Below are 15,759 nucleotides of genomic sequence, written 5' to 3'. Positions count from 1 at the left end.
TTTAAGTCTACAGCAATCCATCTGACAGAGAACCAGAAGTCAGTTGCTCTGTCAGATTGATTACACCAACATTGTACCTTTGATTTATTTTATATTGTAGGTAAAAACGATAGTAATTTCGTCGTTTATTTAAATCGTCTAAATTTTGGTCATCAATCAACCGTTCGGACGGACAATGTTCGGCGTTGTTTCTTATCATCAGCAAATATGAAAGAATGATGCACACATAGGAGGCAATTTTGCGTATGCCTCTTCTCAGAACGAGAGGGCTAGGACTGCAGTATCCAGGAGACACTACGGCTTTCTTTTTTCATCGAAAAGCTAATGTCACATCCATCCATACCCAACTAAAATCAGCAAATCATTGTCGTCATTCATTTAACCAAATCATCACTTACTTGGCCGCATTAGGTTTCAAAAGCCCCGCCATATCCTTGATAGCCAGCACGTGCGTCCCAGCCTTGACCAGTTCATCGGCCAAGTTCAAGTAGTACTTTAGGTCATACTTCTTCTTGTTAGGGTCGGAGACGTCCCCAGTGTATGATATGGCAGCTTCGACTACGCCGCCGGCTTTGCCTGCTGCGTCCATACCGAGGATCAGGTTTGGTAAGTAGTTGAGGGAGTCGAAGACGCGGAAGATGTCCATACCCGCTTTGACCTGGGGAGGGAATGATAACTTTGTGAGTTGGTAACCTACCAACGTAAGGTAGGTAAGATTGGCTACCTTTGTACCAGGTTCAAGTTCAAAGCCTAGTAATTTGACCTATGCCCTTTCAAGTAGAGGGTTATGGGTCTGATCCCTTACTTATATAAATTTTTTATTTATTTATTTTACACACTTCAAAATTTTTCGAATTTATGTGCCAAATTAAACTACAGCCCTAGTCGTCTTATTCTCAAAGTAATAATACCGGCCAAGTGCGAGATGGATTCGCGGACCGAAGATTCCGTACAGTCAACTACAAAGATATCGATAGATTGTTGTTAAGATAATAAAGTCGCGTATTCATATTATTGTAACTTTGGCCATATCGGTCTCTTTGTAGTTGATTGTACATACATGACAAAATCTTAAATTTTCATTTTTTATTTCCCCTATAGTATACTTATCTCTCATATTATTTTAGGTTTGATATTTGTATGTTTAAACGCTATATTTAGAGATACAACGAAACCAAAAATAATACTCTTTTTGTAGAGACCTACCTTAATGTGATTTTATTTTTGTTGTTGTAGCGGCAATATGGTTCATGAGAACACAGAGTTGTCTATAACAGACAGACGGACGGAGCGACATTAATAGGGATCCGTTTGCCACCCGCGGGGTAGAGAACCCTAAAAAAGGTAAAATGTAAGATGCACTGACCGACATATCGCAGAACTTATAGACGGCGTTGTCGGGGTAGTTGGTATAACCGACGGCGTTAGCGCCGCGCAGCAGCATCTGGAAGGGGATGTTGGGGATGCGCCGGCGCATGTCCTCTAAACGCTCCCACGGACACTCGTGGAGGAATCTGAAAAGAGAATACAATAATATCGAATATCGTCGTGTTAGTTACACCATTTATAATTGAAGGACGGCTGGACCAATAATTATGATTTTTGTTTTTTTTGGATTTGTCTTCGTCAGCAATAGGATAATAAATATTAAAAACATTGGAAATTTGATTAAAAAATAAAATAAAAGAAAAAACATTTTCCCATACAAAATGATCATGGGTTTCGTAACTGTCAAACATCTCGTAATGTTCATCCCGTCGATACGTTAAACTCTCCCCTCAAATTAAAGAACGTATTTAAATAAATTGGACCCACTAGATGGCGCTGTTGTTGGTGTTATCATAATTTTAATGTAGTGTTTTTTCGGACAGGACAACGTCTGCCGGGTCCGCTACACACATACAATACATACCTACATACATACAATATCCATAGCCTGGTACAGTCACCAGCATCAATATCTGACATAAGCGTGCAAATATCTGATACGACTCTATTTCTAGGGCCGGTAGGACGTGTCAGATATTTTTGCAAGCTCCGCTGGGGCAGATATTAATGCAGGTGACTGTACCCATAAGACAAGCTTTGTTTACCGGAGGTTTTATTGTATAACACACTCAGAATCATACTTGGTAATCTGTGACATGGTATAGCATGAGGTTATAAAGAGAAGGTGAATGCGACCGCAGGCACTTAAACCTTAGACAATACGGTATGTATTTTAAAACTCTTGATTTGCCATCATCGACTATTATTATGGAAATATAGATATACAGACAATGTTTAGCGTAGAGAAAAATTTATTCGGTTGAAAATTGGATTTACAGTGATTTTTTGAAAAATCTATATATATCTGTCTCTTTCTAAAATGCTTTTCTCTATGCAGCAAGTATGACTTGCGTGTGATGTCACATGTTAGTAACTTCTCTGTCTAATCTTGAACTTCAAACCTTTGTAACTGTCATAAGTATGTAGTTTAAAAAAAACTGTTGGATGTATTCGATTTGTAGCATTTAAACATCGCGGACGTAGACGATATCTAATTCTGGTATTTCTGCTTCTTTGGCTAGTTGAAGTATAATTTTGATAGTGTTTTATGCGGCGATTAACCTTACAAGTGAACAGTGATCACAAAATTATATATTGCTCTCGTGTCTGAAAATTTTTAATGCGTAAGTTGTCTCCGCGTGGTTTCTGGAATTTTGCTATCAAGTTGCAAAAAGTACAATCACCGTACAACGTGAAGAAGAATATTTATCTTTAATTTAACTGACATTGGCTCAAGCCTTAAGGCCGCCATTGAGGGGAATAATAATAAACTGTTGGATAACATGCATTGTCAAAATTTGATTTTTAAAATGAATAAAAATAGTCAAATGCCGTGTCGGTGTCAAGTATTCTATGATATTTATTAACTTACCTCAAAGCGACATCAAACGTGGCACCGCCCCAGTTCTCCAAAGAGTACAGATTACTGAAGTTATGCGCGACATACGGCGACACAGCCAACAGGTCGTGCGTCCTGACCCTAGTGGCCAGCAGGGACTGATGGGCGTCCCTGAACGTAGTGTCCATGAGTAGCAGACCCTTGTGCTGCCTGACTGCTTTGGCGAAGGCCTCTGGGCCGCCCTCTTGTAAGATCTGCTTGTAGCCTTTCGGGGGCTGCACCGCTGTTGGAAAGGTTTTGTTAACGTTGGTTTTGCTTGTAATCATAGAGTAAAGATTCACGGTTTCAGTAGCAAACATTCTAACTTAAAATTATATTGAGCATTTGTTTCAGTACAAAGTGGGACTTCTAACATTTCCTCTAGTTTTTTGTATTCCATGAATTAATCTCTAGATTGGCTGGTTTAGTTTTAATATCGCGCTGATTACTCCTGTAAATGACATGGATGGGGTACCTTTATGATGTTGGGGCGTTTAGTAATGACATGGTTTGGTCAACTAAACGATTATTAGGATGGCCGAGTCAATGACAATATCATACTAGGAAAATTTTAGCCTCAAGTTTTTTTTAATTTAAAGTTGAGTTTATCACTCAATAGAAATTAGTTCTAGTTCTTCTAAAAAATTAAAAATATTTGTTGAAATTTAAAAATTAACCTTTCTTTAGAGACAGCTAATTTGCGTTAGCAAAATTATTCATAGTTTTATATTGTTTACATATGAAGGATTAATTTTAAATAGACTCATATTTCTAACACACCATACCACACCATATACCACCATATGTACCATATTGTAATGAGAGCAAAATCGAATATTTGTGTAGATTTACGTGGTCGTTATACGCTCTATGCCTGAAAAAGGGTTAATATCTCTAATATCAGATTACAAAATAACAACTAAAGTGTTAGGAAACCCCTTTAGTAAAAAACTTGACAGATGTTGTATTTTTATTATTTTCATGAGTTCCCAAGAATAATTTTGTTAATGACTATTCTAGTACAGTTGCCAGCAGTTATATCGTACGACACAAAACTGAATATTGAGCGTGTAAAAAATCAAACAAATAAACACCAATGCCAGCGAAGGACCTTGGTTTGAAAATTATTATGAAAAAACACCACAGTGGCTCAATATTCATTTTTGTGGGAATACACTAAATCATACTTTATTTGACATGTCTGGCGTAATTTCCATTTTGAATAACCCGGTTAATAAAAAAAACGGAAGAATAAAAACCAAAATGTATTAGACAAATTTTCGTTTTTAACGGTGAAAATTTTTGGTTTATATCCCTTTTAAATATGATGGGCGTCTACTTATTAATTCATATAGACCTAATTTCACCGGATAAAATCGTATTTGCTGACATTTTACATTATACTAATGTATAAAATTCGCTACTCACATCCCAAAGAGTTAATTATTAAATGAGGGCTATCGTTTTTTGTCTCACTAGATGGCGCACTGTTGCGTGAGGTTTTTAAGTATGGCTTTCAAAGTCTGTTATTACGGGCGTGAAAACAAAGTTTAGATTAAAATCATATTTAATACACCTTAAAACCGTACCATAAAAATATCGAGCATGCCACAGTGTTGAATAGTCCCCGTTTTGTTCGGAAAAAAGGGAGGACAATGGTTTCCGAAAGACAAAAACACAGACATTCATTGCTCCGGAACGCATATTTGCCATAATTAATTTCAAAATTGCAAAATATTCACAAAATTATTCTAATTATAAATAAACCCGTGTAGCTCACCCAAAAACTATGAGATTTGACATTTCGGAGACCTCACGCTACACTAGCGCCTCTAGTGGCGAATTCATACGCGATAGCCCTCATTACACCTATCAATGAGTCAAATCTCCAGCTTATACTTTTCCCTCATTCTTCTATGAAACGATAAATGAAACAACGGTCGAGTATATCTCTAGTGCATCCGTGACTAATGGCACCGAGTGCAGCGAGTGTTTCACATTAGCCTTGAATTCTAGTTTTTTTTTCGAAAAATTTAATAGAATGCGAGTTTACCCGGTCAATTAGTTGTCCCTCAATTTAATCAGCTATGTTATAAACCATATTAAAATGTGCCTTACCTGTGTTCTCGCCGGTTAGTTCGTATATTCTAATGGCCTCTGGGGAAAGGTCTGCAAAACAGGTTAACTGAATAATATGGACACAGTGCATTTGTGTAGCGTGCCGATAAATTAATGGCCGATGATGAAAAACACCATATATATTATTATTATTATATAATTATATATTATTTTAAAAATAGAATACTACTTGTTCTAATACAAAGGGAAATGTATGCGAGTTGCAGAGACCCCAGCGCCACCTAGTCATCCAATAGATAAACTACTACGACGTATGACTAGCTAGCGCTTGTTCATTCAAGTTCTACATCGAGGTGCAAAAAGACTATTCTCAATCCACTTCGGTCCCAGGCATTACGTTTGCCTAGAGAGATTTATAAGAGATTCCCTTTGTATTAGAGTAACAGAAAACGCATAATTATATTTACAAGAAGCCCACATAACACTTTCATAACTAAAATGATACAAAAATGTTTTGTCTCCAATTGAATAGAACTCTTCTCTTATAGCAGAATTGATATAACTTAAATTACATTTAATATTTCATTAACAACTAATTATGTTTCTTAAAAAGGATCTGTAATTGAAACTTAATCTTTTTTTAATTATAAATATAAAGTGCATTATTATGAATATCCAAATTCATTATGATTGGTTATTTGGAGTCTTTTTGTATTTTTTATTTCAACTCCAAATTTGTTACTGCTGCATAAGTAGCGTAGTAGAAATAAGCAACCTGAGATATGTATGCATAGGAAAAATTCGTGTCTAAATTCCTGTCCAGCGGTGGTGTAGGGGTTATAGCACGCAGCACGGATTGCTGAGGACCTGGGTTCGATTCCCAGCGCTGGTCTCTTTTTCTGGTTTTTCTGTGCATCCATGTCTCAGTTTGTATTTTCGATATGGTTTCACGGGATACCCGTAAAAGTAACAAATTTGGAGTTGAAATAAAAAATACAAAAAGACTCCAAATAACCAATCATAATTTGATTGCTTAGTAGCGACATCTCTTGTCTGGGTGAGCGGTTGGTTCCGATAGAGTGTGACGTCTCTCGATGAGAGCGAAAAAACATAGATGTCGCTAGTGCTGCTGCATAAGTAGCGTAGTAGAAATAAGCAACCTGAGATATGTATGCATAGGAAAAATTCGTATCTAAATTCCTGTCCAGCGGTGGTGTAGGGGTTATAGCACGCAGCACGGATTGCTGAGGACCTGGGTTCGATTCCCAGCGCTGGTCTCTTTTTCTGGTTTTTCTGTGCATCCATGTCTCAGTTTGTATTTTCGATATCCAAATTCAGTTTTCATTTAGGAATAAAAGCGTCTTGTGTGTAATGGCTTCGTTATAGTAAAAGGGAAGTAAGTTAACTGCATAAAAAAGTAGTAAGATAAATAATAATATATTCAGTCAAAGACACACAACTGGAGTTGTGGGAGTTTGTAATCAGTTGTTATAATTCTGTTTTTTATAATAGGTGGAGTATGATAAGTGTAAATAAATCCCAGGAAAGAAGTCTTCGAAACTGAATAAAATAATATACAAGATCGCTTTGAGGAAATAAAAAATTAAATACAGAATTGAATTTATCCGCCGTCATAATAGATTTATAATAAATAATTATTATGCAAATAATTTAAGTTAATATTACTTCCCTTTTAAAACTATGACAGAAAATAAATATTTCTCAACTTCGAATAATACATACGCCTGAAAAATATCAAGAAAAAAAAACAAATTCTACATAAACCAAAGGACATGTCATAAAAAAGTTTTTACATCCCGAGTGCTAGATGAATATGTAGCGCTGCACCGTCCAAATTATTAAAGCAAGTTAAAAACAAAAGCAAAATAACCTCAAGATAATTAAAGTTGAACCTACCACACCCAGATGGGGCTGTAAAAAATTCAGGTCTCGATTAATTTTGTTAGACCACACACACGTTATCATAACGAGTGACGATTTCAACAAATTTATCAATTTTTATCGTTAACAGTCCAATTTCATTCATTTTAGAAATCGTGCTCGATTTAGTCATAAAAGTCACTCTGCATTTTTGTTCAAAATTATATTCTTCGTCACTTCTTAGTTTATTTTTAAATAGTAATTAAATTATGAATAAACCTTTAAAACAAACAAAAACTAAATATAAACATAGTAATAGCAATACTTGTTCCAGACGGAAAAACGCCGCCCTATCTATGTAAGTCTGTACTATAATGGAAGTGAGGTGTTATTGCATGAAATCTAAATGTACTTAATGCATAATGATTGAAAATCCCATTCATTTAGTGCAGAACCCACAAAAAAGAAAAAGTGGTTCAAGAACATATTTATTTAACAATCACAAAAGTACCTATACGAGTAGAAGTTAAAAAATTTCGACAAAACTTTTCGTATTTGGAGTTTTTTTTCATATCAAATTGTAAATTGATGAAAAGCAGTGTGTTTACTTTGACACTACCAAAACTAAGCTACTGTACCATTATTATAGCCGTTGCTGTAAGACGCAGGGTCCCAAACTAGAGGAAATAGCCTTGTCTTAAGTAGGTAAATAAATTATAAAATAGTATGAAACTTTATGTGCAGCTAGTACCAGCATTTTAAAAATCATTGAAACAATATTCGATGATAAAATGAAAATAAATGGATTATTAGCATTTATTTTGAACATTTCGACAATTGAGTCGTCAGGAATAGGCCTTGATATTAGGCAGTTATTTTATAAATGAGTTCTACGAATATTTTAAGAAATCTAACATGCCTTTGGACTTCAGAAAACGGTCAGTAAATGGTAGAAAACGGATGAAAATTCACTAAAAATGTTCATTCAAAATCGTTACCACGTCTAAGCACTGTACTGAAAATGTGACAGTTGCTATTGTCTACCCTGCATACAAAGACGAAATGTCGAAATATGATAACTTAAATATTTTACTGATTTGTGGTGCTCAATAAAGTATACTTGTACTGTTGCTAGGGAAGCGGCTCCCACATTAACTGCTACTTCTTATCGGAGACTAACATATTAGCAAAAACTTAAGTAAGTCTTACCAAGTGGCACCGGAGGTATATAAGGCTCGATGTCGGCAGGAGGCACAGACGTGGCGAGGGGCGTGGCCGCGCCATTCACTAACACCTGACCGAGGTAGCTGAGGAGTTTCTGAGCTCGGTTCTGCGATGCCTTGAACATGAACAGTTGGGGATGCTCGTCGATGAAGTACGTGTCCAGAGCTCCTGGTTAACGGGAAAAAAATAGAATCATAAGTTAAACGAAGAATAAAAGATAACTTCGTTCCAGTAGCGTAACGTAATAGTGTAGTAAAATAGAGTAACACCTCGGTTCCCTGCGGGTTGCTTAAATCCTACTAATATTATGAATGCGAAATTTAATTTTTGGGAATTTAGTAAAATCCCGAAATTTCATTAAGCTGCCGGATCTAATGGTTTACGTGTGTGAAGCCACGGGTACAGTCTAGTTATAGAATAAACCTAACCTAACCTGCCAGACATTCTAAGGGGCTGTTTCACCATCCATTGATTAGTGTTAACTGGCGGTTAGGTGTGATGCCGTCTCTATTTGTTTTGTTCGAATAGACGGAGACGGCATCACATTTAACCGTCGGTTAACGCTAATCAATGGATGGTAAAACAGCCCCTAAGTCTATGAAAAATACTTTCACTGGAGTAAAATTATGCCAAACGATTGTTCGACCAAATAACTTTAGGACAAAAAGTTTTTGGTACAAATTTCTTTTATTATAAAAGCGTTTTGCTGACTGTACTTTTTGTTGACTGCACTTGCATTGTCACCCAAACTACATTTGCATACCAAATTTCAAGTCGATGCCTTTAACCGTTGAAGAGTACCGTCCTGCGGAGACGATCCTGGCCGGACTACCAGAATGTAACTACCAGATTATTGTATTGTCACGTAATTTACATAAGATTTAACCCGCACACAGAGATACAAGATACATTGCAAGTTAAATAAAACCTTTAACAAAGTCATTGTAGATCTTACCGCTAAGAAACTTCTGGTTGCCGACGACGTTCAGCAAGAACGGTATGTTGGTCTTCACGCCTCGGATACGGAACTCGCGAAGGGCACGCGTCATTTTAGCCGCGGAAGCTGGGAGGTCATTGGCGTGCGAGATCACCTGGACAATGATTATAGACTCAGAAAAAAAGGAATTAATTCAGGCGGGCTCATATCGCCTCACATAATTGTTGAAAGTCATAATGTATAATGTATTGTTGTCATAATGGTGATGTTTGTCAGAACTGCTTTTTCTCTAAATCTATTCAGAATTGTTATAAAACAAACATAACCTAACCTATAGTTTTTAATAGGATTACTATTTTAAAATTTCAGAATAATTTACGGTTTCGGTGGAAAAAATTATGAGTAAGAAAAATTCTTACCATCATTAGATTATGACGAGTGTGACAGCTATTTCCGTATGATTTAACGGGAATAGTTTTCTGTGTGATCTCGTGGATGTCATGGTACTGGCAGAAGAGCTATAAAGCCTTCATATTTGAAGAAAAAATATATAATAATATCTATGTCAACTGCAACTCGCCAAAATTGATTATGACAAGTGACAAACGACATCTTGTTTTTTCCTATCCATGACATTTATTTCTCTAGATTAATATTCACTAGTAGTTATTACCCTTTCACTCAGCTGTTTCTAATTGTAATTCGCGTTAAGTCTAGAAAATCAAGGTTACTATTAACTTACTTTCACCAGCAACGAATCATAGTAAGGCGAAACGATAGATCCGGCGTACGTCGCGGCCGAATCCAATCGGATTCCCATACCTTCGCCCGACCTGAAATATGAAAATATAATACAATTGTGTTATTTTTGATTCTCATTTAAGTTATGGTGCTCCCACATTGGCTGTTATATGTGTTACATAACGTTATACATTTTGTTTATAACATTGTATAACAAATTGTAAAAAAAATATATAATGTTATATATCTTTTAAAGTGTTATAATGGTATGTATAATACATGGTGTTATACCGGGTGTGGCCTGTAACACGGGCAAATAATTAAAACATAGATCATACTCGTCAAACTGAACAACATTAATTCAGCGACTTTTAAAAATAATTAGTATTTTTATTACACTTTCAAGTTTATTCGAAGAAGCAATGTAAAGCATAATGTTTGATATTTGTAGCGTGACAGGCGACGCCAGCTGGAGTCTAGGATGGCGTACATTGAATTTACGAGTTTTGATTTTAATTAAGTGGGGCCATGATGATTCAATTACCGGTGACCTCTAGAGCCTCTGTTTTTAATATTAACCCCGGTTCTGGGCCACACATTGTACCTATAACATACCAATGTGGGAGCGTTTAAAATATGTAACAAGTTGTAACAGAAGTCATAAAGTGTTAGACAATGTTATCGTGTTTTATAACATTTATAACAGCCATTGTTTTTTTTCTTTTTTTTTCAACCGGAAAAATAAAGTTAATTTCTCCAAGATGCTAGTGGCCTAGGGACTCTTACTGTTATAAAGATCATCAATCATCATCATCAATTAAGATAATTACTTAGTTATGTTCAGTAACAGTGTAAACACTCTTCACTTATGACTTATTTTTAAATCCGAAACTAAAGAGTTTTTAAATAACACAAATAATTGACGCATAAGAGTGACATAAAGCGAGTTTTTTGTCTCTCTTATGCGTCAGGTCAATGACACTCGTCAAATTTCTAGATATTCTATAACATTTAATTACCTAAACACCTCAAGCCTGCCGGTGCTGGGCTGGAAGTTATTCGCCGGGTCCTCGGTAGTGACCCTGCACTGGATGGCGTATCCTTGAGTCTTGATGTTATCCTGGGTCAGCCCCAACTCTGGGAGGGTCATGCCCTCCGCTACCCGAATCTGGGACTGGACCAAGTCGATGCTCGTTACTTCTTCTGTTATCGTGTGTTCCACTTGTAACCTGTAAAGAAGAGAGCAATTAAAAAAAAAACTTTTTTGCTGATTTTACTATCTGGCGCCTGCACTTGTCTTGAAATCTACCCTTAATTATGGTAGTAAATATTAAATTGGCTTCTAATTGGCGTATGCTGCATTCGTAATTTTTAGAAAAACAACGTATAAAAGATTAACTTTAAATAAAAACAAAAAAGGAAAAAAACAAGTCTTAAAAATGTGTCAAGTAGGTAACTTAATCACTAATCATAATCAGTAAACATCATATGCTGAAAATCGCCCAGACGTTAAGTTAGGAGAGGCCCAAGAAAATAGACATTCATACTTACATATACTTCGGGCAGTCGGGTACTATTTTTTTAAAAGCTTTTTATTAACTTGCAATACAGTATGTTTCATGTACTCGTATGTGCTGTGCGGGTCAAATCTTGCAAGTTAAATTTGAACCACTTCTAGTAGTCGGATTGTCTTGAAATTTGGCATACTTATGTGAATTGCGTGGCAATACAATAATCTGGTAGTGACATTCTGGTTGTCAGGCCAGGATCGTCTCCGAAGGACGGAACTCTTCAACGGTTAATGGCATCGACTTGAAATTTGGTATGCAAATGTAGTTTGGGTGACAATGCAAGTACAGTCAACAAAAAGTACAGTCAGCAAAAAGCTTTTATTAAAAATGAAATTTTTAACAAAAACTTTTTTGTCCTAATGTTATTTGGTCGAACAATCGTTTGACATAATTTTATTACAGTGAAAATATTTTTCATAGACGAATGTCTGGCAGGTTAGGTTAGGTTTATTCTATAATTAGACTGTACCCGTGGCATCGCACACGTAAACCATTAGATTTTTAACAAAAACTTATTTTTATATTTAATTTGTTTGGTTGGACCGACCTAGCGTTGACTTCGATGAAGTAGAAGTTGCCTTTGCTGTCTAGAAGGAATTCCACGGTACCGGCATTTTCGTAGCCCACGTGCTTTGCCAAATGGACCGCGCACTCTGTCATTCTATTGCGAACCTGAAAACATTACATTGAGGACTAAAAGACGGGCGAAACATCGCTAGATGGCGTAGTAACGCGAGGTTTTTTTGACGTTACGGTGTTGCTTGCAATTGGCTAATAACTAAATGAGCCAATTGCAAGCAAGTCTGTTGTCTAGCGATTTTTCGCCTGTCTTTTAGGTCCATATTATATTTTTATTGATAGTAGACTCATAATGTAAATCACTCCTGTATATAGATTTTTTTCACTGCATTTTTTTGACAAAATCAATTGAAACTTTATTTCGTGAGAATAATCGGTTTTGTGCCTTGGTCTGTTTGATTAAAAAAAAAAGAGATCGGATTGACAGCCGTCAGTTGTCAAATGTCGCCGTACGTACGTACGTGTGTGTGGACGTATGTGTCGTTGTACGGCGACATTTGACAACTGACAACTGTCAATACGACGTCTTTTTTAAATCAAACAGACCAAGGCACAAAACGTGTGGTTTGCCGAAATAAAGTTTCAATTTATTTTTAGAAAAAAAAAACGGCAAGCGAACAAAATATCTATCTACAGGAGTGAGCTACATTATAAGTCTACTATCGATAAAATATATAATATTATGGGCCATCCCAGAAAACTCAGCAATCTTCAACAGCTTATTACCTACTCCCTTGTGGAAAGCCGTGGTGGCCGAGTGGTTGACCTATTGCCTCTCAAACAGAGAGTCGTGGGTTCGAGCCCAGGCTTGCACCTCTGAGTTTTTCGGAATTTATGTGTTTTGACATTTACCACGAGCTTTACGGCGAAGGAAAACATGCTGCCCACACACCGGCGAAGAAATTTAATGGTGTGTGTGAAGGTCCTAATCCGCTCTGGCCCGCGTGGGAACTACGGCCCAAGTCCTCTCATTTTGAGAGGAGGCCTGTGCCCTTCTACGTCATCACCTCTCACCACATGGGCCCCGACGGCCAACAGGCCGGCTTTAACGTTTCGTACCTCAGGGTCTAGACCGGGCGCGGGCGCTACCTCGACGACTTTCTGGTGCCGCCGCTGCACGGAGCAGTCCCTCTCATACAAGTGCACCACATTGCCGGCCTTGTCACCTGCGTAAAGAAAAACAAAAATTTACTCACAAGTTAAATAGTTTATTTAAAGTAAAAAAAAAAGTAAAAATCTTTATTTGTAAACAAAAGAATGCTACACATACAACAAATACAGTACATACAAACTAACACAAGTTTTAACTTGCACTGCGACTCCACAAACACACAAAACAACGATAGCGATAGCGATACATATATATATATATATATATATAATATTATATATATATATATATATATATTTTTTTCTTTAAGTACATTTAAGTAGGTAGAATGAGCACGGCGACGTGCAAGCTACCTCCGATTGGTGTGCGTCGGCGCTCAGGTTAAATAAACAACTCATAGTACATAATTCATACTCATAGTACTCATAGTATTTGAAAGCATACACAGGGATTCAGAACCTCCTCCTTTTTTTAAGTCGTTTGAAAATAATACTTATCAATTCGGTATTTGAACATTCTAATTTTATTTTTTAAACTAGCTGTTGCCCACGACTGCGTCCGCGTAGAATTCGTTTAACGTGGTTTAACGCTATCCCATGGGAACTATGCAATTTTCCGGGATAAAAACTATCCTTCCCAAGATTTCCCTGTTGTCTGTTGTGTTTCGGCGTGGAGAGTAAGACAGCCGGTGAAATTACTGGCACTTGAGGTATCCCATCTTAGGCCTCTAGGTTGGCAACGCATCTGCAATTCCCCTGGTTTGTAGATGTTTATGGGCGGTGGTGATCTCTTACCATCAGGAGACCCACTTGCTCGTTTGCCATCCAGTCGTATAAAAAAAAAAAAAAAAAAAAAAGATTTAAACTATCTGTATACCTAATTCCATCTAAATCGGTACAGGGGTTTGGACGTGAAGAGGTAACAAAAAGACAGACTTACACTTCGTAATATTAGTGAGATTAAATCTTGACAATGCGTTATCGAATAGAAACATCATTTTTGAGCTACATTTACATTATTATATCACTTAAACTCTCTTGAAATATATTGATAAAATCACTAAATTAAACTCACGTTCGACCAACGTACCCGTACCGTACCGTTCCTGGTTTATAATCGTGAATAAGGTCTCTACCCATGATTGCACCGTATCATACGCCGTAGTAATAGCCACGTGTCGTAACCAGCCGTCGCCGTCGCGTGCCATGTATGCGCTTGACATTCCGTTACTGACACGTTCCTATTACGGTCATGGCATGATACGGTGTAGTGGATGGTTTTACCTTTACATATAACAGAGTTAGTTTTGAAATTCAAGATTAGACAGAGAACGACATTGCATGTGACATCACATAGAAGTTTTTTTTTATTCGACTGGATGGCAAACGAGCAAGTGGGTCGCCCGCCCATAAACATCTGCAACACCAGGGGTATTTCAGATGCATTGCCAACCTAGAGGCCTAAGATCAAACCGAAAATAACATCAATACACGATAATAAGATAATACAACCGATTACAGTGAAAAACAAGGCGTTGTCAAAACAAAAGAGCCATGACGCAATTACAGTACAAAACGAATTCATTAATACGTCATGTTGTTTGATTAAAATGTAATTAAAAAGGTGGGCTCGGCTGCCTGGTCATCGATACAACAATAATAAAGTAATAGCGTGTTTATTTGAAAATTACGCTCTAGTTATAATTCTTTGTTGTCTTTCATCAGTTTCATTTTGGTATCAAAAGTAGATTTACCTAATATAAGGTATTTATCAACTACTGAATTTGCCATATACTGTATTATTACGAAAATATAATACAGATAGGTGGTAGGACCTTGTGCAAGGTCCGCCCGGATTGCTACCACCATCTTGCTCGCTAATCCTGCCGTGAAGCAGCAGTGCTTGCACTGTTGTGTTTCGGCGTGGAGAGTAAGACAGCCAGTGAAATTACTGGCACTTGAGTTGAGAGTTCTAGGTTGGCACTTGGCAACGCATCTGCAATACCCCTGGGCGGTGGTGATCTCTTACCATCAGGAGACCCACTTGCTCGTTTGCCATCCAGTCGGTTCGGTTGAATATTGGACTTGTTTGTGATTTTTTGTAAAATTTATATATCTGTCTCTTTCTAAAACGCTTTTTCACTGCATGTGACGTCACATGCAAGCATGTCTTTCTGTGACTAAACTGGACGCGTCTCCAGCGACTCGCCAGACATACGTGGAGGCAGGGCGAGTTGGAAATCCAAGGGAGAGGCCTTTGCCCAGTAGTGGGACATTAAAGAACATAAAACAGGCTAATAGAGGGGTCAATAAATTGTTTAGGGGCTGTTTCTCCATCCATTGATTAGTGTTAACTGGCGGCATCACATTTAACCGTCGATTAACGCTAATCAATGGATGGTGAAACAGTCCCTTAGTGTTGTTATTCTATCCCATACACACATACACAGACATAAGTGGTACACTTGCTTAGAAAAATGTTTGCAATGTATACTACTAGCATGCTCAGATGAGCCACGAACAAATTGCCTTAAAACTGTCACAAATCTCAACTTTTACTGGATTTCTACCCCATATGATCATAATTTTAATAAGTGACCCATAAGACGTTACCATTGCAACCAGCTACACTTAAAAGTTTGGTTGACCCAAATAAATAAAAGTAAGTCAGCTTTTAAGAGTTGAATGCCAGGATGGGAGCAAGTGTAAGG

At 37.1% G+C, this 15,759-nt stretch overlaps 1 protein-coding gene across 3 annotated transcripts in view; it reads right to left on the bottom strand.

The window, feature by feature from the left end:
- Positions 1-15,759, bottom strand: part of PCB (Pyruvate carboxylase) — a 53,968-nt gene that overhangs the window by 11,693 nt on the left and 26,516 nt on the right. For 2 of the 3 annotated variants that reach the window (XM_074089913.1, XM_074089912.1), the window contains exons 8-17: positions 12,998-13,104; positions 11,907-12,031; positions 10,808-11,017; positions 9,790-9,880; positions 9,066-9,201; positions 8,096-8,278; positions 5,045-5,095; positions 2,921-3,170; positions 1,367-1,514; positions 399-658 (exon numbers count right to left, since the gene is read on the bottom strand). In XM_074089913.1, the coding sequence (XP_073946014.1) occupies positions 399-658; positions 1,367-1,514; positions 2,921-3,170; positions 5,045-5,095; positions 8,096-8,278; positions 9,066-9,201; positions 9,790-9,880; positions 10,808-11,017; positions 11,907-12,031; positions 12,998-13,104 (1,561 nt within the window). The remainder of the gene's footprint in view (positions 1-398; positions 659-1,366; positions 1,515-2,920; positions 3,171-5,044; positions 5,096-8,095; positions 8,279-9,065; positions 9,202-9,789; positions 9,881-10,807; positions 11,018-11,906; positions 12,032-12,997; positions 13,105-15,759) is intronic. The other variant, XM_074089914.1, reaches the window with a different exon arrangement.

Source organism: Choristoneura fumiferana, chromosome 7 (genome assembly GCF_025370935.1).
Source record: "Choristoneura fumiferana chromosome 7, NRCan_CFum_1, whole genome shotgun sequence".
NCBI classification, from domain to species: Eukaryota; Metazoa; Arthropoda; class Insecta; order Lepidoptera; family Tortricidae; genus Choristoneura; species Choristoneura fumiferana.
This window is presented reverse-complemented; position numbering and strand designations above follow the sequence as displayed.